We start from the raw sequence: 27,070 nt of genomic DNA on the forward strand, positions 1-27,070 counted from the left end.
TTCTTGGAGGAAAAAAGGTGGGATATAAATGATGATGGTGGTGGTGATGATGATGATGATGATGATGATAATAATAATAATAATAATAATAATAATAATAATAATAATAATACATGCTTCCTTTGTTTACTCAGCCTTCAACAGGAACAATTTAAAAGCTGAAGTAGTATTCCAAAACTTTTGGAGGGGTTGAAATTAATTTCTTTTACACCATAAAAATGGCAAAGGCACATGAAATCAGGAGGCTAACATTTTAAAACAAAACTAAGTACAGAGCAATATAATAATAATAATAATAATAATAATAATAATAATAATATAAACAACACAGGGCAAATGGTTGTGGCTTGGGTGGGTGACAGTATGGAGAAATTTCTCTGTGTGGGTCAATTAGATCATTTGGTTTAGCTTATGTCAAAGCACAAGTAGTGAATACCATAGCTGAAGCATGACTTTATGCCTGCCCCACTTGCAAGGAGACAGTTGTAGCATGACCACACAGATTATGTGGCCGCCTAATCTTGAATTTGTTGTGGCCACATTACTTGTACTCGTGACAAGCCATTGATGGGGACCATACACAGATCCAGATTGCTTCGCACATTGCTGCAAACTCATATTTGTGGAAATAGTCAGATATAGTCATAGCAACTGCTTCACACGAATGGTCGATCACAAACTGGAACCACTAATTGGACAGGCTTAGAGCAGAAACAGTGCATAAGGCATTTATCTGCATCATACCTAAGTCTTACCTTTAGATACAAGGTGGCTACATGTGTTTTTTTCTTTCTTTTTTACAACACAAAGAGCTTGACATCACTTCCTGGGACAGGTTCTCCCATGGGAACAGCGTAACATTATGACATCTTTCCGCATTCTTGGGGGGGAAAAGTTGGCTGTCCCAGTATTCACCCCCACCCACCCACCCACTCACATGCTTTCACGGGGGACAAATGGTTCCACAAAAAGAGGGATATTCGGTCTGGTTGTGGGTTTTCACCCACAATTCATGATGAAATGCATTCTTAGGATAAAAATAAGCTTTGGTTTTGTCTTCCTTTCTGTTCTTGAGGAAAAAAAGGTGTTATGTTCTTATATTCTAGCCTGATGGATCTCAGGCCTCATCCAACAGTGATCCATTTGGTGAGCCCATTGGTGATACTGTAAGTCCACAGGGCGATAGCTAGATAGCACAGGTTGGGGTAGGTATCTGTCCTTTTCTCTCTCACACTTTTCACTTGAGCTGTTCACTTTCACTATTGCCTGCCTTCATTTACATTGATGCTTATGTGTGCATACATAATCTCACTTCACTACTTTTCACACCATTGATGTTTCACTGATTGCTAGTTCCATTTTCAGGAAACACACTTTTGTGTTGTCAAAAGACTGGCTTGCTTTGAGATAACAATGCAATCCTAAGGGAAATATATATTGCAATGAATATATTGTACGTGAAACTGGAGATTCTCAAAATTAACCAGAAAAACCATAAATATTTTGTTGACAATCCTGATTTCTAATATTTATGGCTAGAATTTCAGATAACATTTCATCTATTTCTGATGTAAATTGTGGGGTTGCAGGCAATTGTTTGTTCTGGACTGAAGTGACATTCATAGTGCACCATCTTTTCTAAGGGAATTAATTAAGCGCCATCAAGAAATTAAAATGTGCCTTCCCACTCTGTGGCCACATCAGTGGTCAATTGAAAAACCTATTACTTAAAAGTCTAATAAAACTATAAAATGATAGTGTTGATGTATGGATTGTTAATTCAGACAGAAAACCCCTATCATTTTTAATATATATATTTATATATATATTTTCCATGAGAAAATTTTAAGACAACACATTGCTTTAATCATTAACTGTGCACGCTGCATGTTGTGGGTGTTGATAGATGTTTTATGAAGGTGACTGTGACTATTTTTATTCTGGCATATGTGTTTTGTCAGAAAGATTGTGATGCTACAGTGCTTGTGAGTTTTGAACATTCCCATCACATCTCAATGTATGCCAATGCTGCCATATGAAAAATGTTTCTTTTGTTACACTCTGCTGTGATTTGAAATAGTTCAAGCACTATGTGATTTATTGCTCCTCTGTCTGTGTATGGAACATCTGAAGCAAATTAATAAAAATGGTGGATTTATTTTTAGTACATAATGCACAGTGATTTCCAGACTTTTCAGATTGTGCACTCTTTTGCTAATGCACTCAAAACTGCTCTTGCCTTACCTGAATCCTATGCAGTTTCCTTTCTTTTGCCCAGCCAGCATAAACAGGTAGCCACAAATGTTCAATTCCACAATCCCAGCACTGCTCCTTCCTCCCAATGCAAGTGCCTTTACGTTACCCATTTGCCAGTGCTACTGAAATAGCTGAAGTCATGCAACAACCCCAGATGGCTTCTTTTCTTACTCAGCCTTCATGAATATATCCACAGCAATCATAGAAAAAAACATCATGTTAGAAGCATCCCTTCACCATATTTAATTCTGCCTCAATATTATGGGACTGGAGTTGGAAAGGGGTTATAAGTCTTTCCATTTTAAAATGTGTTTATGGGATTTTTAAGAAGTTATTTTGAAAGTGTATTTTTCCTTTGTTTTGTTTTTATCAGTGGCTATGAATTTCTGGGGTGGGGTGCACAGGAAAGAAGGTGGCGAGGTCTTAAGTAACTAACTTGCTTTTTAAACTGCCCTGTACCTCATCCTCCATTTCACAACTCATGCTGTGTCTTGCTTTCTAATATTGAATGGGGAGGCAATTTTTACAGATCTCTCCTGTTCCCCCGCCACCACCAAGAAAAGCTTTCCTGGAGGGTTGGATACCCTACTGAACAGGATGGGAAGTGGTGGGAGTGGAGGGGCTGCATGGAGAAAAGAGTTATCTGCAACAATCCCCACCCCACCTCCCCACCAGCATGAACCTTGGCTGGATCTCTGCCCCTTCTGCAAACAGACGAAGCCCTTCCCTTCATGGAAAGGAAACTCTGAGCTCCATCAGATGAGTGTTTTATTGCACTCTTGTTACTGGGCACTCGTGGATTTTTGAGGGTCCCTTTCAGGTCGTTGTCTGCCTCCCGTGCGCCTCCCACCCCTTCTAAGCCTTTTCCGGCCCACAAAAAAACACCCCAGTAAGTCCGACTTATTTTTAAAGACGGAAGTTGCTGCTATCTCCTGCTGTGTACAGGAGAAGGAACACGATCAAAACGGCCCACTGAATGGGCCATGTGCAGGTTGTTTACTTCCTCTTTCAGAAGAGGAAGTAATGAGGGACAAATGCATGGGTGGAGAAGCGACGGTAAGCAAACACAATTTTCCTCCATGTGATGATGTTCTCTGAATCCAGTAATCCATCCTGTGTCATATCAGCATGATGACAATTTGAAGGTAGGGATGAGCTTTCAGTTTATTTATTTCAGTCATGGACCAATACAGCAGAAAACAATAATAATAATAATAATAATAATAATAATAATAATAATAATATGATAAAATACATAAAGTCATTGTATTAAACACAACAGAGATTACTGCAAATACCATCGGATCAAAATCTCTAACATGGGTTGATATACTTGGAAGAAGAGGAACTGGGATCAACAGAAAGGCCTGTTGAACCTGTTTACCCCCTGATAAAGGTGATGGGACCAGTGAAAACTAATATCAGTAGGATAATGCCAGAGACAGAATTGATTGAAGATCTGGAGCCAACGCCTTCATCAGGGGGCCAGGAAATTACAAAGGAACATCAGTCATTTATAGGGGGAGTAACTTCATTCACTTTCCCCAGAGTGACTGTAAGAGCCCTGAGCACAAATTTATTATCTGGAGAAATAGTCTCTATACCCAGTCCTCTCTGTAAACCTTCCTCCCCTCCATTGGAGCCATTTCCAACTTGTAGGGATGAGCAGTTCTATTTTATTATGGCTGTGGTTTTTGGCTCTGCCTCACATTTTACAGATGGGAAAAGTTCACAAGCATATCTAGTTAAAGAACAGCTTGTCTGAACAAAGCATAATTAATTGAGATCCATCTATACTTACTCCTTGATGCTAAGGCACTATTCTGGGGAAACGGTTCAAGTTCAGTTTCCACAAAGAATTCTCAGATCAGTAGTTAAAACTTTGACTTCAAGGCTCAATATCTTTAACCTTACTTTATTGATGCTAAACATCTTTCAATTAAGAGAGAGATTAGTTTTCATATTTATAGAGCTCTTTAGAATTGTGAAGGAAATGAACGAAGTAGGAACACTGTTCTGTGGTACACAATGATGGATTTGAAAGCTATCTATTACTTTTGTTATCTTCACTATATGTGCTTACAGTGTTATTATTTATGCTGTCTCTGTATATTCAAGAATACACTCCCACCTGATATTCCTTAATGTCATTTTACTTTCTGTGTTGCTATCACTTCTTTCCTGTAGTATCTTAAAAGTCCTTGTATTTAAATAACTGGGAGTTTTATCAATTGCTTTATCCTGGACTGTATTACTCTTTTCATCTACCTACAATCTTAAAATGAAACTTTCAAATTTGGATTTCACAACTAACCTTTAAAGAAATGACAACTGTGCTCTTAGTAGTCAAATCTGCAATTCTACTGATAAGTGAAATCTTCACCTTGCTTTGGTTTTTAGACGAAAGGCTGGGAGAGCTGTCTTAACACATGCACTGAAGTTGCAAAAATGTGTAGAGCTGTTTTTAGCATCGTAGACTTTCAGTTCTGTCAAGATGCAAGAATGTAGATTTGTGGAACACAAAACAAAAGCACCAAACAATAATATTGCTTTCATTATTTCGTAGTTTTTGCTTGTTTATTTCTTCTAAAAGTTAGCTAGCATATTTCTAGGTAGTAGTGAAAAGGGAGCATTTGTTCAAAAGTATGCCGTGTTTTAATTTCCTTATTTGTTAAATCATAGCAGGACTTTTGACAGCAACAGAGACCTTCCAGTAGTGTTTGTTAGAGACCCTCATGATGGTCGACATAAAGGGCTGATCCCTAGCAGCAAGGTGTCCATCTTTGGCTGCTGCCTAAAGGCTGCCACCAGGAGGACAGAACCTTCAATCTGAGAAGAAATGGGTTGACAGATTAAATGATGTGATATGCTGAAAATGGTTTTTAAGGCCTAGCCTTTGCTTCCTGAAAGAAAGCGCCTTGGAATGTCACCTGTAGGCTGGACTACTCTCATTTAATCTACATGGACTATAAAAGAGACAGTTAGAGGGGCTGCATTGTTAACTATATGATCTTGAAAGTACATGGTCATCTTCAAAGCACATGGAACTATGAATAAACATAGGCCTTAGCTAGACCTACCTGTTATTGACCGATGGAGGGGTGAAGATCTTGAGATGTTTTTATCGTGAGATCTCCCCTCTGTTCACACAGAGGGGAGATCTGTGTGAACAGAGGCGCGTGAGGACTTCAGAGGGAGAGGCGTCGCTCCCGCCATTTTTTATTTTTAAAGAGGCAGCAGCGTACAAGCGCTCGTGTGCAAAAGGTAGTTTTTTTTAAAAAAAGTCATTTCCCCCCCCCCGATCCACCCCACCCTCAATGGGCACAGTGCTCCTGAGGAGTTCTGCGCCCTGTGCGTGGGTCCTGGCTCCTCACAAGTTGTGCGGTCTCAGGCTCAGCCCAAAATCACGGAAAAACCGGGCCTAAAGGGTAGAGCCCTCCCTGATCCCGGGATACCCTGATCGCCCCGGGATTTCGCCCTGTCAAGCTAAGGCCTAGTTCCTGTATAGACTCAACTTTTCTGTCATATTGAAGTTAGTTTCTAAAGGCATTGTATAGGGAATAATGCACAATATGTATTTATTCAATTTACACCCCACCTTTCCAACAAGAAAATAGTGCTCAAGGCCACATCTCCTTTCAGGCCCATTTTAAAAAGTTCTGCTGATGCTTGAGAGCACTTTGGTTTGTTATGAAATGCCAAAACTATTCCTAGGTGGTTAGGCTGAGTTGGTTTTCTGTTGGTGTGTATTTTGTAAAATGTATCAGAGGCTAATGGTGCACGGATGAAAATGTTTGCTCCACAGTTACTGTAGATCAAACTTGTACACTAAATCTGAGACCTTTTACTATTTTGTCAAGTGTTTATAAAATATTATCTAGATGCACAAGTCAAAATTACTAATATTCAAGGTACAGATTTGTTTATAAAGTAGGATTGCAGTGTTAAGTGAATGTGCATGAACTTATTGTAGGGTATGAATATCCAAGCAAAACACAAAGGTGTGTTTCTCAGAATTAAGCCCAGTGTGAAGGAGAAGTTTAGAAACATACCAACAGCTATCTATAAAAAATACTTTATCAATGAGTATATGAGGCAAGATCCCTTTACAAGCAGAATATAAAAAAGGTCTGCCCTATTGAATCAGGCTCTGTATAGAAGCATGGCTTGCAGTATAAAAGATATATTACAATCTAAGCGAAGGTGCTATTCCACTGGGTTTCATTGACCTTCTTTCTCTGCAGCGGAATCTCAATGCCTGGCTTTCCTTCTGGCTGGATGATCAGGAAGCAGAAGACTTATTTTCTGAAATGCATCAGCTGAATTCTACTTTCTGTTCAACCAGCCAGAAGGACCACACTCTGCTAAAAAAAGGATCTGCATAAGAGCGGAGAGGTCAAAGAAGCCTTGGGAGAATTGTAACTTTAAGTTCATAATGCATCTTTTATGCCAGCCTTGCATACATCAGTTAGAAAAAGTCTGCCCTTCACATTGTCTGTTCAACTTTTGTTCACCAGATGGAATGTGCCTCCTCTAAGTTAAAAGGGAATGCAAGTACAAGAAAAATAGATGTAAGCTGTCTGTTAATACATTTAAGTTGGAAGTAGATCCAAAAATGGTAGAATTTCTGTGGAATAATAATAACAGAAGCAAACAATCTCATTAGTTTGAAAGCCAAGCTGGATAGAGGCTGTTTATGATCATTTTTAGACTTAGTAAAAGCTTTTTGAGGTAGAGAAAATTTTGAGAAATGTTTCTTACTCATGTTAAGTACCAGTCATGTCCAGAACTGTGATGAGATGGAAAATACTTGTAAGGAAATCTGACCCTTTTCCTATTTCTTTCTTTCCTCCCCTCCCCCCACATATAGGGCTATATCTAACATAATGTTAGTGGACTTTCCCGTCCCCTACTCCCCAAATCTGCTCTGGAGGGACTCCAACCCTCCAAAACAGATTTAAGAGATGCACAGAGGGGGAAGGGCAACATGCTCCACTAACCAGTGTCCTTTCCACTGGCAGAAGGAATCCACAGCATACAACCAAAGATTCAGTTGATCTTCTAGAATTTGTTTATATAATATTAGATGATATGTCCAGCGTTGCTTGGGTCCATGAATAGTGCTTATAACATGCCACTGCTGTGGAGAGGATAAAGCAATTTTCAAAATCTCCTGCTGAAGAAATTTTATTTATGAAATGTCCTGAAGGAATAATAGCAATTTGTACAGGTCATGACCATGAGTCATAGTTCGGTGGCAAGAGAAGACTCTTGGGAGTTCCATCCAAGGCATGCTGGGAGTTGTAGGCATAAGCTTCAGATTTTTATTAAATTCTTTAAAAAAAATTACTTAAAATCCAAAATTTAATGTATTTAGATTAGCCAGACCTATCAGGATGCCAAATTTCAAGTTTCTACCTTGCATTGCTTGGGCCCCCTAAGATATATGTCTACAAGGTAATCATCTTAAAGTAGCAGGCTGGTACTAGACCTATGAGTTAACCTTTAAACAAATTAAATTCATTTTTTCCCTCTCTCACCCTCACGACAATCCTGCAAGGTAGGCCAGTCCTAGGCCTGTGAGGTAACTTTAAAACAAATTAAATTTGTTTCTTCCCCCTCCCCCACCTCTCTCTCTCTCTCTCTCTCTCTCTCTCTCTCTCTCTCTGAGGGAGATGGCTGACTGACTCACGGGTAGCTTGGTCATTACCATTGGTGATGAGCCCAGGGCTGCGACTCCCTTCCCTTCTGCTCCAACTAGCCCAGACACCCTCCCTTCAGGCCCAGGATGGCGAGCTACTTTCAAATGATGGCCCAAAGCCTGATAAGTCTTCCCTCCCACCCAAGGCATGCTGGGAGTTGTTGTAGGCCCAAGCCTAGCTCCCTGAATAACATGTTTATCTTTGAACACATCTGAGGTGTGGTGGGAGAGCGGGCCTTCTTAGTTGCAACACCCTGCTTAAGGATTTCTTTTTCCCAGGCAGGCTTGCCTAGTGATTGCATTAATGGCTTTTAAGTGACAAGTGATTATATCCATATATATATATATCCCCCAACGCCTTTTAACTTGATAAGGGGGTTACCAAGCAATATAGTGCAGAATTACCAAATTGCTTTTTTCTTAAAATTGTTTTGATGGAACACCATCAAAAGAATGTGGTGGCATTGTGCTAAAATATTTTTTTCCCCTTGAGATTTAATTTTTAAAGAAATTGAGAAAATTGCTGGGCAAAAGGCCATTAGATTCCCAGTATTAGCATTGCTAGGGTTATTTCAGAAGGATAATGAAAATGTTTTATTTAAGCCATTAATAGGATCTCTTTTGGTTGCTGCCAGATTAATTATAGTTAGATATTGGAAGGATTTGTCTGGTGCCACGCTAACAAATTGGTATAGCAAGGTCTGGCATGTAGCCTTAATGGAGAAACTGACCAATAAACAGATTAGTAAGAGGAACAAGATCTAAAGTCACATTCAGTACAGACTGGCATTGCTTCATAGCATATACAACCTCATTGGAATGGGAGAATAAAATCTCAGATGCATTTAAATCCTTTTGGTTGACATAATGAAAGGTATTTCTCATGTGATGGGTTAACTTATGCTGTATATATTTTCTGACCTACAAAGAAAGGAAGGAAATGTTTAAGATCTGAAGAATATATATATATATATATATATATATATATATATATATATATATATTGTAATAGTTATAATAGCATCACTGATTTCCTGTAAGGGGGAGGGGAGGGATATTTATGTTAAGTTTTGTTTCATTAATTTTGTATTTCTATACAAAAATTAAAAATAAACGAATAGAATAAAAATGCTGTTTCTTTAGGATTTTAGAGGCACTATTCTTTGCATGTTTAGATATGCTGGCTGGAGAATGTTGGGAGTTGTAGGAATTATTTCTGTCTAAATATACAGAGGATTCCAACCTTATTCCACTTTAGCTACTTCCTTTGGGTCTGCATTTCATATACAAATGACTGGAAATGTGTCTATTAATTTTCTTTCAATTGTTCCCAGGAAAGAGAACCACTCTACGCCCAGATCAACAGACCTAAGAAATAGCGTTGACCCACACTTGTGGTGCTTCAAGACTCAAAAGGAAAACTACAGCTTTGGCAGGCCTTTGGCTCCCATATTTACTTTCAGTTGATCCCATCTAATCAAGGGTAATCACTTTACTGGATTGGTTCCACAAGCAAGATGGCAACCAGTGGCAACTCTCTATGGCAGAACATTGGTGTGTTTTTTTGTAGTTGTTAAAACAAAACAAAAAATCTTACTTTTCAAGCAAAATCTTTCACGCCCTTCCTGCAAGTTTCAACTATCCATTTTCCCCTCCTTATCAACGTTTGCCATTTCTAGAGCACTACATAATGAAAGTAGGCAATTCAAATCTACTAAATAACAACTAATTGTTTAATAAGATAGAGAACATGCAGAAAGCAAACACATCATTAGGTCAACAACCATTGAGCTATGTGGCTGCACATTTAGATGATATGGTGAATTTTTTATCACCATTACAGACTGATCCTGCTGCATTCTTCCCCTCTTGAACCACTCCATCATGGCATATTTGAAAGGGGGACATGTGTTTGAGTATTTCATTTTTTCCCCGTTTTTCTTAAAAACTGGTGACAGACTCTAGCAGCAAAATGCCTCCTGCGAAAATAATTCTTAACTTGAAACCATGGAATGCCATTCTTCTAATTATCCATCTTGATTGGAAAATGTTGCCAAATGGACCTTTTCATTTCCAGAACATCTAAGAGATGAAATGCTGCTTTTCTGTTTTGAATACTCCTGCTGTGGGTAGAAAAGGACATCAAATCATTTGATGATGAAAAAAAAAAGACAATGCGTTATTTCCTAGGGAACTCTTGAATCAAAGACCAGTAAAGGAATATTTTTTATTTCTTTGATATCTTGCTGCTGTAATGCTATGCAGACAAGTGTTTTCTTCTCTGTGTGCCATTTTTGAAGAGAAAAAAAAAGTTTGCCAAATACTTCCAGTATACTTCTGGATCTGATTGAGACGGACTTGATTAACAAGATGGAGGTGGCATGAATTTTGACATAATGAACTGATTCTGTGATCAAATTGTTCATCTTTATCACTTTTTGTACATCAGAAAAATTCAAATGGGATTTTTATTTTATAACTTGAAATTTAAAAAAAAAATCTTACTGTTAAACTCTTTAAATGTTTAAGGGGAAATGGCTTTAAGGAGTTTGAATTACATTTGCCAGGTTTTTTTTTGTAAATATAAGTGTTATGAGGATTCCTTTAATAATGCCATGACACTGTAGAGAAGGTAACAAATGGCAGTACTTTGGAAGTGTGGAAACCCCCCCAGTTCATGGTTCTTGCATCACGTTTTTTTTTTTTTTCTTCACATGCTTATGATAATGGGCTGAAGCTTAAGTGCATTTGCCAGCAACATTTAGGCTGTCAGCCACTAGTACAGATGATGGGGAACACTTGATTTTATGATCTTGCTTTTATCACACAAATATTACATGCTCTGCATTTTTAAAGAAAAAACACATTTCATATAATTTCATGACTCAGAAAAACAAAAACAAATATAAACTGTTTACACACAAAACAGAAACACCTTTTTTAAAACTCTCTCTGTTTTTTTAACATTTATGTAAGAAACGTGCAGTGTTTGGTTCCTATCCTTAGCACATGATTTGCATAAAAGAATCTATATATTTTTGCCCTACAGAGAATTGTTATACAGGTCAAATGTGTTTTCCTGATATTCCTATGCAGATTACAATATATTGAATTTTAGTGGTTTAGCACTAAAACAAAAGTTAACGAACTCAAATGATGAATTGTTATGCAGATTTTGTTTTTAAATCAAAACACCAAGATTTCTGTGTATTTTCCATTGATTTATGTAGGCCTCGAGTTGTATATTTCCATATGTTTGAATGGTTTCGATGGACTTATTTTACAAAAGTAGGTGAAAGCTTAAGTGAAATGGTAATTCGGTGATATCAAGAACCAAACATCCTAATTTCAGCCAGTTATTTTGAAGTAGGTACTGAAGAGAAATGTGTGTTTAACAGTGAGTGATGGATGCACTAGATGTGGATATTCACTAATATCAATGCAGAAGTGAATCATAATGCACTCTTCTGATAATTTCCTCTCTCTAGTCATTGTCAAGATCTCTGTCACAAATTCACAGCAAAAAAAAGATGCAAAAAATATCTTCCCTGTCAGATTTTAAATCTGTGAGATTCTATGTTTTCGGCTTAATCAAGAGGATGAAAACATTCCACAGGATTTCTTTTCTTTTTAAGAATCATTCAGATATTTCAAGTTCTTCCTTAACAAAGCTGTTTATTGTTTTTATCTTGGAATATTGGACATAAAAGTATGGAATTTCAGTTCTTCATTTGTAGTATAGTATGGTCACTAGCTTTTCAGTTACTGAGCAAAGCATTTATATTACAGTTCAGTCGGTTCATTGAAGACATCTATAATTATAGGGCTCTGAAGGACTTGCCTAGGATGCAAAAAGTCTGTGTAACCAGTACTACCAGTAGCTATAAAAGGATTTCAAAATCAGAATTCACAAGGAAATTTGTTCCATTTAAGCACTGGCTATTCTCTTGGAACAAGAGAGTCCATTGTTACCCTGGCCCACCATTAGATTATTCCTTTTTGCCATAGTCTAGAAGTAAGAGAATATGGGAGTCTGCACTGTTCCAGTATTGTAGATAAGTAATAGGTCCAGGGAAGCCACCAAGCCTTTCCCTCCCTGTTCTTCACTAGCACTAAATTTGTCACTTTAAATTTTAAACCAGGGAACCCACCCATCATCCTGTACTGTCTCCAGTAGTTTCTTGATTCTTACCATGTCATAAAAATATTTTGCTAGATCGTAGTCATTCAATTGTCTGATGAAACCTATGATCAAATAATGTACTGGGCACCTTCTTTGCAAAGATGTTTATCCTCTACTTTGATTCATTTTGATTTCTGCATTCTGACATGTATTTTTTTAATAAAGAAAAGAAAGATAAAAGATGACTGTTTTGCAGTACATTTCTAGATCTACTTTAACTTTACCTCAGAGGAAAACCATTTGTTAACATTCGTTCAACATCTTTTTTCCCCTTAACTTTATGTATAATGCATTCAGCAGAATAATGACAAATTTTTAGAAATTTTCCATTAATTTCTGTAACACACCATGTAATACTGTTACAAATAAAAACATTTAAAACATAAATATTATTTGCTTTCATTCTTCTACAGGATGCATGATAGGCACAATACAAAGTTGATCACCTGCCTGTCCTTGACTATCATCCCAAAAGATTTGGTGCCTCTTTAAAATGCCACAATTGGATGCATGTGGCAAGCGGCTTATGCGTAGTGCACAACCCCTTGGAGCATGGCATTTTTAGTATGTCAAATTTTCATCAAAACCAGAGCATAATTAAACATTCCCAATTTAATTGATTATACAATGTACCATTTTCATAAGTCTTTTTTCCAATTACTTAGGAAATATTCCTAAATATTCAAAAAAAATCCAAGTAAAATTGAACACAGCCCTGGGACCATTATAGGCCTTCTGTGCAAGCCATAAATTGAAACAAAATCTCCTTTTGAAATTATCCTGCTGGTGAAAAGGGATATTAGGCTTATTAATGAAACAACTGTCCATCAATTAGATCCCCCCAGTTCCAAATAGTCTTCTTTCCATTGGAATGTTTCCTTGCACCCCATCTATCAAGCAAAAAATAGTTCTATGAGGAAACTCCTAAACTGAGTGATAGACTCATCAGCCATGTCCATTTATCATTGGAAGCTGCTGCTTTTTGTTTTATTTCCATTATCTTTATAATTGTATTTCATAGTTCTCTTTAAACCCAACACTATGTCATTGTATTTATGTTTCTGAAAAAATGAATGTAAATTATTAGTTGAAATGGGATTGCAGACAGCAGAGAAGAACTATGCTCATATTTATTTTATGATAACCATAACAATTAAGGTGCAATCCTGTGCATGTTTAGGCTGGAAAAAGTCCTACAACTCCCAGCATTCCCCAGCCAGCGTGACAGGCTGGGGAGTAATAGGACTTGTAGGGCTTTTTTCTGTCTGAACATGCATAGGATTGTGACCTAAGACAGTGTGATCCAGTGATAAAAAATAAAGCTAGTTGGTACAACAATCTTGAATTTGCTAGTTTTGAATGAGTCCTTTCTCCATGTTCCTATATGTCAAATCCAAATAATGGAGGCACACTTTGCATGACTAGGATGAAGGCCATTGCTATTGCCTTCCCCAGTCGTGGTTACCTTTCCCCCAGCTAGCTGGGTACTCATTTTACCGACCTCGGAAGGATGGAAGGCTGAGTCGACCTGAGCCGGCTGCCTGAGAACCAGCTTCTGCTGGGATCGAACTCAGGGCCTGGGGGTGTTTCGGCTGCAGTAACTGCCGCTTACCACTCTGCGCCACACAAGGCTCTACTAGGATGAAGGCAAAGCTATGAAACAAAGCAATATTGCCAACAGAATTAAATTTCAGTAGGCTTAAGCATTGCTTAAATCTCTACTGGATTGTATCTGAATGTTTATGATTCTACATGCTCACTGATATAATAACCAGGTTAATGAATACCATTCTTCCCCTCTCAGTGATTTGCTTAAGTCAGGACTGTGCACTAATGATTAACATGTGTTGTAAACAGTGTTCACAGTCTAGTTACCACTCTCATATGTACAAATACATATCTAGTTAAGTCTGCAAGGTGTCAGTCATTTGTGAAACCTTTGCACTGGAACATGTAAAGTTTTCACCATGTTCTATGTTTATACCCCTGAGTAACATTGCAGAACAACAATGTGAAGTATTTTGGGTAAGTAGCAGATTTAAAACATATCCTCCAATTTAGCAATAGGGTGCTTTTTTAACCTCCACACACTCTAGGCCATCAAACACTCTTCTGGATTGTCTTACTATAAAATATAAAACATTTTCTGTATCTATATTTTTGGCTGCTGTTACTTCCCTTCTGTGCAAATAGCTATCGGCACACTTTTCAGTAAATGACGTTTATCTGTGCCCTAATGATTAACAGTGAAATCGATCACATCAAAGGTTAAGCCACTGTCAGAAACATCTTTGTTAGTCATGGGACCAATGAGACTTGAAACAGACAAAACCTTTGGACAGCCCAAGCCATTTTTCTTAATTATTAGTCTTTCTTGAATAGAGATGAAGGGAAAAGGTTATCGGTGAGGCCATCTGCTGAGAAACTCAGTTGGCAGATTTCAGGTTTTCCTGAACACTTCCCATAATGAGCTGGCTGATATGGCACATGTTTTCTGTTAAATCGTTGGTGCTAAGTCGCATGTTATTGCAAAGGACCAAAATGCAGTGATTTTTCACTTTCATGTCTAAATGGGACAATTTATATTAAATGCAACGTAATACAATAACACGTATAAGGCACATGTTGCAGCAATCCAGCTCTCAGCAGCTTTATTTTTGTTTTGATTATAGCATATGAATTCATACCTTTTTACACAAGTGAGCTAGCTATATTATTCTATGCACAATTATTTTTCTGATTTTTTATTATTATTATTATTTATTTATTTATTGTCATTCTAATTAGCAATGCTAAGGAAGGGCACCAGCACAATGTCATTCACCTCCTGCCCAAATTTAAATTTGCACAAAAATGTACACAAAATAAAGGAAGCAATAAGGGAAGCAGACAACAAGTGATTTTGAGGAGCATATTGCTAACAATAAGACCAACAACTTAAATATTTGAATACATCAGAAACAGGAAACCAGGTAGGGATTCAGTTGGACTATTGGATGATCAGAGAGTTAGAGGTGTACTGAAGGAGGATACGGGTTTGTCAGAAGCTGAATGAATGTATTTTATGGGTGTCTACTTAGGAAAGGGCCTTTTCAGTTTTGGCACCCTGGTTGTGGAATGCCTAACTTGTGGTCTTTATGATGCCAGATGAAGACATTTAGTCCTTCAGATTTGTTGTTTTTAAATTTGTTATTGTATTTTTAAAACTTTACTACAGTTTTTATTTTGGTTTTATACTGTAGTTTTAAACTTTTAAAAGTTTTATATTATGTTTTATTGTGCTGTATTTTATGGCTTTAATTGTTGTGAAGCACCCAGAGACATGGGAGGCAGAGGCTCAAGTCCCCACTCAGCCATTAAGCAACTTTGGGCCCAACTTTGGGCCCATCATTGTCTCTTAGCCTATCCTCACAAAGTTGTTGTGAGGGTAAAATCTACGGGTTTTCTGGGATGGGGGGAGGATCTTGGACTTTCCAGCTTCTGTGATCCACCCCCAACATTCAAACGCTAGTGTGATGTCCCAAAAGGAAAGAGGGATGTCCAGCGCAGCATGTGTGTGTGTTTAGAAGGAGACTTTTGCGTGAGTGCGAGGGCATGATCTAGCACCAAAGTAAGTTTGAAAAAGAAAAAAATCGGAAGTCAGCACTGTAAAATGCTGACAGGAATGGCAAAAAAAGCTCACCCGCTTTACCCCCAATGGGCGTGGAGCCCCCCCCCTCCACTGAGCTCCATGCTTGTTTGTTGTGCCGCATTACTTGCACACCACACTGCCCGTGGTGCTCGGGGTTGTCCCGGGACTGTGGGAAAAATCAAGATAAAAGTAGTCCCAGTTATCCCGGGACAACTGAGAGGTCATCCCTGGTTGACCTTGGGATCCCCTGTAAGTCATTTGGACACACAGGGATGAGCTCGAGCTGCCCCCAGAATAAATGGCTGGTGTAGACATACCCATGGAGAAGAGGAGGAGGACCAAATGAATGAATGAATGAATAAATAGAGTAGGAATAATAAGACCGTTTTCACAATGGCCCACAGACCTGTGATGCATCCTAAATAGCAGTAGTTGATTTGAATTATTAAATCTGTAGATGTCATGGCAGAAAAGATGCACAGTAAATAAAAGAAAAAAGAAAATGTATGTGTCCTCGAGCATGTATTGATCCTTGAGCAAGCTCTTCTATCCTGTTATCGTATTGTAAAGTTTTACCCCAGAATCAAGGAAGTCTCTGTTTTTTTAACTCGTTCTGATCGATCATTTCAGGATGAAAAAAACAAAGTAAGGAACTGGGAATCAAGTGACATAGTGATTTCCTATTAGAATGTTTTCTGAATTAAGATTTTAAGTACTTTGCTAGTGAAAACATTTAATCTAAAGTTCAGAGACCATTGGCATGTGCAAATGAATGGGCTTTAACCCCAAGTGATTCTGCACAATATTCCAGCCTTATGTGCTCCTAGCTGGCTGCAGGATTTTCAGGAATGTTGTGAATTCAATCATTTAAAACCAAGCCAGTAAATCGCTCCTCAGTTGTCCTTCATTTCTCAAACTTCAACCGACAGTTTTCCCATGGCCCAGTAGAAGGCTCTGCGCTACCAGTAAAATTTGTTCAAGTTTGTCAGAAGGTGGTTTATCAATTGTTTGCCTGTTGGAAACTATTAAACTAGCTATTAAACTATCTTGTCTACCCAGCTGCTTTCAAACACTGTAGCTAACTGAATTAGAAAAGGATGCTACAATAGATTACCCACAGTACTTTAAAGCCATGAGAATATCTATGCTGCTTCTTTTTTGCCCGGCAAGAGTTTTCCTCATCTCTGCAATAATAAGCTTCCTAAATTTGCATTGCTCCAGGTAAGTGAATCTTATTTTTCAAACAAATATCACTACAGTGACATGATAGGTAATGGTGTTTAATGATAACCTTCTGTGTTTATTTTTGTATGGTAGATGATAAGTACGTTTTTGAGATATTTTTGAATTAGTAGCAGAAGTACGAAAACAGCACCATGTTGAAATGGACTTGCTCTAAACTGACATGCATTTTAAAAGCTAGATAGCTTAGAGATACTGACGTATGTGAAATGGTGCCCTGATATTCAGTAAAATGTCTTCCCGTGGCTATCTTACCAAGATGTCTCTAAAATCTGGGGGTGGGGGGTGGGAGAGAGATAAATGTGGATATAGTATGCGCCTTTTGCTTGCTTGCTATACTCAGTCCAAACAAATGGACGTGCTTTGATGTATAATAGGATTTACTTAATCCCCCCTCCTGTAGTATCTGGATGTTTATCAGATCATTCCCAAGTTAACATAGCTGGTAGAAATAAACATAGTTAATGTGGTGGTTCCAGCACTTGTACAGTGTTCAATGGTTTGCTCTGAAAACCAATATTGAAGAGTAGCATGTTTATTCAGATATAGCGAAAACAAGTGGGGACCCACAACAAAATGTTCCTGTTCAGTGTTACAAGCAGCCAACCTTGCTTTCTTTAGGATACACCATTTAACTCCCCTTCCCACTCCCCTTCCCTCCTCACCGGGTTTTCCATTTCTCTCTTCTCCGCCACCTCTACCACCTGAGACACTTCGCATTCCATGGCCACTGAGCATGCTCACTTCTCAATGGGTTGTTTCTGAGAGCAGGCTTGGCCCCTTTCGGACCCCCCTAAATATATATTTTGTTCTGTTTGTGCAAACCCAAGCATGCTGATCCCTCCCTGTTTTGGCTACATAGCCATCAGAACCAAACACATGAATGATATTTTGTTTCCAAGCAAATGTTTGGGCCACTTGGCTAGAGGATGTCCGCTTCTCTGGCACATTCTCACATCGAGGATCAGGAGCCCAATCTGCAGGTATGTTTTTGCGCACTCAAGCACTTACTGAACAAATTATCAGTAGCATCAACTTTTGACAGTGCTATCAAGGAGTCATCTGGTCTGCTATTTCTTTCTTGCTGGGATTTCCTTTTACCAAATCTCCCCTGTCTCCTTCCTCCCATCTTTTGGTCATATAATTCTACTCCATATCATTCTACACATTAACCCAGCATTTCTTCCTCACCTTTAAAGCTGTCCCTCTACCCAATCCCTCCTTTATGCCTTGCATCTCGCTCAGGCCTCCATTCTGCATAATATCTGTCCATTCCCATCATCATCATCATCATCATCATCATCTGCTGGTTTGCATTCTATGCCAGGAACAGCCTCTCTTCTCTTTTAAGCCATGTTTTTTGAGCCGTATCTTTAGGAAAGCATATTTTAAACTATCCTAGCTTCATCTTACCTGTTCCTTCATGAGACTTCCTTGAGGCTGCCATTTGCCATCTCTGTTACTCATTTTCAGATCCTCTCTATTCACACTGTTTCCCTCAATTTAATTAGACTGCAAACTCTCTGCTGAAGGACTATGTAATATCTACATTCCGTACTGCACTTAGCTGTTCTGTTGCTTCTAAATAAATGACTAATAAATAAAAAATAGCTTTCAGTTGTGCTTTTATGACAAAAATGTTGGACAGATGTCATGTGGGTGTGCTCTACATAATTTTAGATCAGACCTTTCAATGTCTGATTAAGTTGTAAGCAATCTTTTTTTTAAAAAAAAAAAAAAACTTTTCCAAAAGTGGGGAAATCTTGATACAATAAATTAATATCTGGCTTTTCACAATGCAATACTTCTCTTAACTTTTATTTATCTATTATTCATTGTACCTTTAAACCAGTCAGTAACCAATGTTTTCTGGGTGGTGTACAGTACATTAAAATATAATACAAACATTAAAACAATAAATAAAAAGAGAGCAGAATAAAATTAAGATAAAAACTGCAGCAAAGGATAAAACAATTCCAGCACATAAAAACAAATTAAAACCAGCAGCAGAATACAGTGCTAAAAACCCCTAAAAACAGTTCTTAAAATGCTTGGGGGAATAAAAAGGTCTCCACCTGGTGCCAAAAGGATCCTATAGTAGGAGCCAGGTGAGCCTCTCTAGGAAGAGCATTCCACGAGTGGGGTGTCCCCACTGAAAAGGCCCTTGTAGCCCTCTGCCATGTCTCATTTGGCAGGAGCACCTGGAAGGGGGCCTCAGAACATAATGTTTGTGTAGAAACATATGGGAGAAGATGCGCCTTCAGGTTACCTAGTGCCGAGCGCCATTTAGGGCTTTAAAGGTCAAAAGCGGTAATTTGAATTGGGCCCAGAAACAGGCTGGCAGCCAGTGCAGTTGGGAAAGTATGGGCATAATACGGTCACATCAACCAGTTGCAGTTAGCAACCTAACTACCCTGTTTTGAACTAACTGAAGTTTCTAAACTATTTTCAAATATAGCCCCATGTATAATGCATTGCAATAATGCAAATGGGAAGTTAGCAGAGCATGAATAACTGGCCTTAGCTAGACCTATCTGTTAGGCTGCAGCAGAGGGGTGAAGATCTCACGATGGTTTTATCATGAGATCCCCCCTCAGTTTACACACGGTGCGCGATGACCTCAGAGAGGCGGCACACTCGCCATTTTTATTTTTTCCTTAAAGAGACAGCAGCACACAAATGCTCATGTGCAAAAGGTAAGGATTTTTTTTTAAAAAAAAAAATTCCCCGCTCACTCTGAGACCACAGAAAAACCGGGCCTAAGGGGGAGGGCGAGATCCCGAGGCAAGGGAGGGATTATCCCTCCCTGATCCTGGGATCCCCTGTGCATCATGTGGATGCACAGGGTTGATCCCAGGGATCACCCAGGGATTTCGCCTGGTCTAGCTATGGCCATTGTCACAATGCTCTCTCTTTCTAAATAGGGCCATAGTTGGTATATCAGCCTAAGCTGATAAAGGCACTCTCAGACACTGAGTGCAGCTCTGTCTCTAATGACAATGATGACCCAAGAGCACCCCAAACTATGAGCCTTTAAGGGGAGTGCAAGCCCCTCCAGAACGGGTTAAATACTACTTAACTGGATAGACCAACCACCTACAACAATTATCTCCATCTTGTCTGGATTAAGTTGCAGTTTATTGGCCCTCATCCATTCCAAGCACTGGTTCAGAACATCACCTGCCTCACCTGCATTAGATGAATAGGAGAGAGAGAGCTGGATATCACCTAGTGGTGACACCTCAGCCCACCTCTCCCAGTGGTTTCATGTAGTTGTTGAAAAGCAGGGGGTATAAAATAGAGTCTTGAGGAACCACATAGCACAATTGCCATGGGGGAAAGCAATAATCTACCAGCACCACATTCTGGAATCGCCATCCAAGTGGGAATGGAACCATTTCAATACAGTGCCCCCACATCCCAACTCAGACAGCTTATCCAGAAAAATACTATTGTTGATGGTATTGAAAGCCACTGAAAGGTCCAAGGGAACCAACAGGACCACATTCCTCCTATTTCTCTCATTTCCAATCAGAAATGTATGTGTATATGCCTCCCCACCCCACCCTCTGTGTGTGTGTGTGTGTGTGTGTGTGTGTGTGTGTGTGTTTCAATTATTATTTATATGTTAAACAACTTCTAATAACTCATTCTCTACATTGACATTATTATTATTTTTTCTCCAGCGCCAGAGAAAAAAGGATAATTATCCCATTAATCTAAGAAATCCCTTTTTGTAGGGTGACTCTCCCATATTTTATCATAATATGAGATCTTATGCATTAATACTTTATGCCAAATATTATTTTTCCATTTTCTCAGAGTTGGTATTCCTTGTTTTGTTTTTCCAGTGTTTGGTCTTCGAATGTGAGCCGAAATACATAATTTTCTTAAATAGGCAGGCAAATGGAGTCTTTAGTTGTAGTGTAAAAAGTATACTTCTCCCTCCAAAACACTTATGTTACTGGAAATCTATTTGTTGTGGGTCTGATACTTCATTGAGAGATCTGGAATTGGTAGGTGTCCTGGCCACCAGACCCAAAGAAACAGATTTCAAATTTCTCCAATAAGCAGGAAACTCCTGAGGAGCATTCTCCAATTTAATTGCCACAACTCCAAATTTCACCTCCTAAGAGAAACCAACAAAAGTTGCTGGCCTTTTAAGATAGCCAGGTATGGCACTCGAAAGATGAATATGCTAACTGAGCACTTGAGAGAAAAGAATGCCTATCTTCGTCAGACCTTAAAACATTGGCCATTGCTTCAGGTCAGTGCTGAGGCAACCCGTCTCCTTGCTTTAAGTGCTGAGTTGCTGGCTGTGGTTCTGAAACTAAGCCACTGTGTCTCTGGATCAGCACCTCCATTCTGATCCAGGGTCCTGGCTGACCATGCTCCTCCTTTAGGTTGGCTCCAAAGTACAGCCCTGCGTCTTTCCATTTCTCCTGAGCTGTCACGTCCCTTTAGCCATTGAATTTGTGACGCAACCAGATAGCAATAGACTGATGAGAGCAGTGGCATTTCAGTCCTGATTATTTGTACATTGTTTTCCCTGTGCATCTTTCTAGAACATGGCATTTTTCTTCGTTTTCTAATTACTATTGTTTTTCTAATCACTTCTCAAAAGCTGAACATACACCCTGCTCTGGCTGTCTAACTCAACATAATAAGTAGATGGAAACTTTTATTAACTGCCAGTGAATAATTAATTCTAATTTGCTTTGCAACTGAAGTTTGTTTACATCCCCAAGACTTTCAGAAAATTGATTGTTGAGCTGCTACCATAAGCACACTTACTCTCAAGTAAGTTCTGTTCAAGTAAATAGGAATTATGTATCAGTGTGTTTAAGGAGGGTATAAAATATTTTGTTTTCATAGAGAATTATTGTGAGACCTGCTTGAAGGTGTCTTTAAAACAGCCACATCTTCCCTTGTTGGTCCTAAGGGATCTCATTAAAACCGGCTTGCATAATTTGTGGGCCCTCAGGCCAAACCCAGACTACTAGCCAAGTATTGTATACTTCTGCCAAGCACCTGGCAACTCCTCTTCCCATATTTTCAGTCCCTTGCAGGCAGCAATAAAACAGGCTTAGCATGCCTCTGGTTTGAATTTGGCTAGATGGGCCACACATTTTGCAGACCTGCACTGGAATACGTTCAACCATTTCCAGAATATTCCTTCTTGGCTGTGTATAAGGAAGTGACCAGGAAGTGGATTTCTTTTTGCTCCCTAGAATTATTTCAGCCACTTGTGCATTTATAGGATTTACCTCCCTACTCCAACCTCCCCCCCGACACACACACACCCTTATCAGCCTTTTATTAATAGCCTTGCCAGGGAAAAGAGAGCTTTACATTACTGGTAATGTTTTACATGTAGGTAACACCCCAATCTTCAACATGTCAAACTGAAATATTAAGGGTTTCTTTCTGTTTCAAGGGAAGCCACAAATGGGCTATGAGACAGGAATATATGGAAAAGAGATTCATATCACACATCCTATTAGTAGCAGGAAATGCATAGGTTTTTCCTACATTCCTCACTTCATAATAATACATGGAAGTGGAAACCTGTCAAATTTCACAGAATTTGGGCAGGGACATAAGAGCATAAGAAGGGCCATGCTGGCTCAGACCGAGGGTCCATCTAGCCCAGCACTCTGTTCACACAGGGGCCCACCAGCTGTCAGCCAGGGACCAACAAAGCAGGACATGGTGCAACAGCACCCTCCCATCCATGCTCCCCAGCAACTGGTGCACACAGGCTTACTGCTTCAGATACTGGAGGTAGCACATAACTATCAGGGCTAGTAGCCATTGATAGGAATTTATCTAACGCTATTTTAAAACCATCCAAATTGGTGGCCATCACTACATCTTGTGGTAGCAAATTCTATAGTTTAACTATGCACTGTGTGAAGAAGTACTTTGTTTTATCTGTCCTGAATCTCCCACCAATCAGCTTCATGGGTTGACCCTGAGTTCTAGTATTGAGAGGGAGAACAATCTCTCCCTATCCACATTCTCCACCCCTCTGCCCACCCCCCAAACGTAAGACCCTGTCGAGGAAATCAAGCTGGGTAGTTCTTTTACCTATGCCCAGAGGTATAGGAAAATGTATGCTTTGGCCTTTGCTTTATGAATCATAAGATTCATAGCTTTCAGCGTAACTAACACATATATTAAGACTGCAACTACTTTTCACAACTAATGGCCGAAGTTGAAATCATGTCACAAGACGGTGTCTCAACATGGGCAGCTAGAGGGTGGAGTAAGATATTTTCAAGGCAAGCTAACCGCAAAAGGAAACAGATGGAGATTTAGTTGCTGTAACTATTGCAATACCCCATCTATGTATTGCTTTTCTAGTCAGAGATGTAGTTGCACTCTGCACATGCCTAAATGCCTTGCTTCTCATTGCAAAACTGTATTATGATTGGTGGGAAAGTTCTGCCATTGTATCTAAGGAGAACTGACCCTATAAATACGTTAGCTTTTCCTGAAATTACTGGGCAGTTTCTCGGGTCTTCTGGGGCTGTCACCTTGCAGCGCTGCTCGTAATAAACCTTCTAAAGTGAGAGAAATTGTGTCTTGAGAGTCTGTGACCACCACTCAGTGAACCACAGGGACCCGCTCTTTCGGGTCCCGCCACAACCCCTTCACATGTTAAACTGAATGCACATAATACATTGAGGACAGAGAGGGATCACCCTTGCTTGTGACCATTGGCTCTGCCCGCAATGTATGCTTGAATGTATAAACAATAAGCATGTAGGTTTTGTCACAGACTCTGTTTATTCAAGTGTCTGTGATCAGGCATACGCATGTATGCTCTTTCACACCTTCAGAATAATGTGCATACAGAGATGGACAAAGCCAGAGGCTTTAAGGAAAGGAGATTCTGCTCCATCCTGTAGTACATAGTGTATGTAAGTGGCTATAGGAAAGCTATGATGGTGTTTCCCTGGAGAATGGGTGCAGGGGTGGTCTTTGTGGTTCCTGGGGCAGTCATAGCTTCAATACATAAACCACATTAATTTCACAACAACAATATCAATTTAGCTCAGTCAAGGCTAGTTTTTAAATCAATCTGTATATGATTATATGAGAGCAATATGATTGTTATTGTTAATAAAATACCTATTATGATGGGTAGATGTGTCTGGAGGTGTCCTAAGAACTGAGGGGCCCCAAACCCAGTGGAGGCTGGAGGGTCCAATTCCAGTGGGGCTGTGTGTGAATCCATTCTGAGTTTCAGTAATAACTATCCAGAACTCTAAAGGAGCTATCCAAGGATCTGAACCTATTTTGGGAATAGGTTACAGCACCTTGGATAGCTCCTTTAGAGTTTATTCTGATTCTGACTCAAACCCAAACTGAATTCACAGCCCCACCAAAATCCAAGCCACCAGCCTCCGGTGCCCTCACCACATCGTTGTTTCGCAAGTGCAGCACTTTATTTTTCCCTTCAGGTCTTAGTGGCAACCATTTGTTTTAATGGGAAAAAATAAAAGGGTCCAGTCAGGAATATTATTTGGGTATGGGGATAAATCTACTTTCCAGACCAGCACCATCTGCTGCTGCTTCCAATACCTGATCAATTGCCAGTTTTGCTGTTCTTTCCAATCACCTACATTGAAAAATTCCATGCACAGTGACAGATAATCCAGAATTCTTTTACCTGGGAAGATTGCTTCTTGGGTTTACCTTCTCATCCACCTATTTTTATTTCTCAGGATTCAGCCTCCTCCTAGCTGTGTCAGCATGGTGCATTCCTTCACCTTGGCACTCTTCAGCTGTGCTTCAGTTGGGCATGCTCATTGTAAGACACACATGATAACTTCAATATGCTGAATAATTTCAATCTGAACTTTAAGCTTCTGTGACATCATGGCAGTTTAGCCAATGGCTTGGAATGGCTTTCAAACTGAAAGTAGCCTCCAGCCTAGGTTTCTTTCAGGATTTGCTTTCTTTTCTTTTCCTTCACTGCGTTTAGTGACTTTATGCTGAGTTACATTGATCTTTTTGTCAACTTCCATAACTTCAAGCTGAGTCGCATCATCATCTCTGGTAAGGCAATTGAATATACTAGGATTGGACATAGAAGTGGTCCTGGGGCTGTTGACTGTGCATGGCGTTGCCAGCAAATCCCTCTCAGTGCTACGTAGAAAGCATATCAGTACAGAGTTCTCCATGCAGACCTACAATTGGTTGACTGATCTGTCCTTTTACATGACACTTCATTTATTTTTCTGGTTTCCACGTGAATAAGAAATAGATACAGATTGACCTATGTTCTAATGGAAAATAGTTTCCCCCTTATTTAAAATATAGTGGAGAAAGGGATAATTTCCTTCAACTAAATGGAGCTGATGTCAATGTGACCAAAGGAAGATGGCGCCGATCTCCAAACAACCCACCACAGCCCATTGATTGTACGCTTTCCAGTTGGTCATCATGGAGCATTTGTGATCCTTGCCAGAAGAAAAGGGTGAGTCTAAGTATGATCTACTTATGAGGAATGTCAATGTATTAAAACTATTGGATTGGTGACTAGTTCAGATCAAGCTGGCTCCCCTTCAACTCCATGTCTCTTCCATTCATTTTCCCAGTTTGTACAATCACCACACCCCATTGACCCTGTTTGGATGACACTCTAAGCCACAGTGGATAAGCATCTGGAGCTAAACATTCTGGCTTAGGGTGTCATGTGAACCATTCCTAACCATAGCAGCTACATAACCACAATTTAAACATGCTCACTATTTGCTGTAAAAGGGTTAGTGGCCTAACCATGGCTTAGCATCTAAACAGGCCCATTGTGGCTTATTTAAGCCATGCTGTTTGCCAGTGGCCATTTTGAATATGCAAGGCTTGGTGGGCTGGCACTGTGGCTTATCATGTTGTCTGAACCTATTAAGGGTGAGTTCTTGGTATGGTTAACAAATCATACACAACCCTAAAACAGCCCATGAGTTGTGGGTGGTTTGTTAACCATACCAACAACTCACCTCACCAAAGACACAATAAGCCAAGGTGACCATAGTATATGTAGTTTCAAGTGTAGTAGAAGATGACAACCATGCCGAACATTCTGGTCATGTCTAAAGGAGCATGCATGGGACCCAATGAAGCTCACCAGTGACTTTCCTAAGTCTTTTATGGGGTAACAGGATGCTGCCAATAGAAATGTAGTGGAGTGCAACAATGTTTTGGACTTGGGCATGTTTCCTGAATAGAAAAATTGGGGAAATCTGCATTGAATATCCCCTTGCCCTTCGATATAGCAAGTCCTGGCTGACCTTGTTGGACTACATCCCACAAGACCCTAAAGCCCTGTGAAGGAGTGCAGGAGCAGGCCCTTCCTTCCCCTCTCATGTATGGAATGTGGTTGGGAGTCATCGCTCTTGATTCAGGGCCCATTTATGTCAAATGCTCTCAATATCCCTGTTTTTGACTGGGAGATTATGGCTCGCAGCTGCTCATTTTTCATCCTTGAGGATTTTCCACCAGCAAACTGCCTTCAGACTAAGGCTTTGATTGTTACAGGCATTAGTGGTAAAATTCCCATTATCTTCAAAAGTGCAGAATAGTATTGTCTTGTCACCAGGCTAAGACGATCGTTTTTGGAGTAGTCATTCTTTGGCCTTGCTCAAAGCCACAGCTTACATATCATTATTTATCATCATTACTCTTGCAGCTCGGAATAGCAGCTGAAAGGTCCAGCTCCATTACTTGAGATATTATTTGTTCCAAGTATAAGCTAAGAAAAGTGGATGTAGCAAACTGGGGAGAGCACAGATAAGATTAAGCTAGTAACTGAGGAGGTCCTATTGCTTGCATGTAGTTGCATCTAAAGGTATAAAGCTTCCTGCACTTTCTTATTGGCATATTAACGTACATCTGAATGTATGGGAAAGAGTCCTGAATAAGGTTGGTACATATTCTCCCAGGACATCTTCCATAGCACTACAGTGAAGTTGGCAGTATTGAGGATACATTATGCATCCAGGCCCCATAGTCACCAGCTGAGTTCGGACATTCAGCAGTAGCAGGACTG

The 27,070-nt window shown here is 39.5% G+C and overlaps 2 protein-coding genes and 1 long non-coding RNA gene across 3 annotated transcripts in view; 2 read left to right on the top strand and 1 right to left on the bottom strand.

Moving 5' to 3' along the window:
* The window catches only part of DAB1 (DAB adaptor protein 1), a 193,385-nt gene extending 180,596 nt beyond the window's left edge, over window positions 1-12,789 (top strand). The window contains exons 14-15 of the mRNA XM_063138477.1: window positions 1,107-1,205; window positions 9,292-12,789. Of these exons, the coding sequence (XP_062994547.1) occupies window positions 1,107-1,190 (84 nt within the window). The 3' untranslated portion in view covers window positions 1,191-1,205; window positions 9,292-12,789. The remainder of the gene's footprint in view (window positions 1-1,106; window positions 1,206-9,291) is intronic.
* LOC134406889 (uncharacterized) lies at window positions 9,995-13,854 on the bottom strand. Its single transcript, XR_010025989.1, has 3 exons — window positions 13,642-13,854; window positions 12,150-12,281; window positions 9,995-10,080 (listed from the first exon to the last, which is right to left on the bottom strand). It is a non-coding gene; the product is annotated as an uncharacterized LOC134406889 (long non-coding RNA).
* A 2,812-nt stretch (window positions 13,855-16,666) lies between these two features.
* C8B (complement C8 beta chain) overlaps window positions 16,667-27,070 on the top strand; it is a 46,644-nt gene continuing 36,240 nt past the window's right edge. The window contains exons 1-2 of the mRNA XM_063138464.1: window positions 16,667-16,992; window positions 25,345-25,501. Of these exons, the coding sequence (XP_062994534.1) occupies window positions 16,904-16,992; window positions 25,345-25,501 (246 nt within the window). The 5' untranslated portion in view covers window positions 16,667-16,903. The remainder of the gene's footprint in view (window positions 16,993-25,344; window positions 25,502-27,070) is intronic.

This window comes from Elgaria multicarinata, chromosome 1 (genome assembly GCF_023053635.1).
Source record: "Elgaria multicarinata webbii isolate HBS135686 ecotype San Diego chromosome 1, rElgMul1.1.pri, whole genome shotgun sequence".
Taxonomy (NCBI): Eukaryota; Metazoa; Chordata; class Lepidosauria; order Squamata; family Anguidae; genus Elgaria; species Elgaria multicarinata.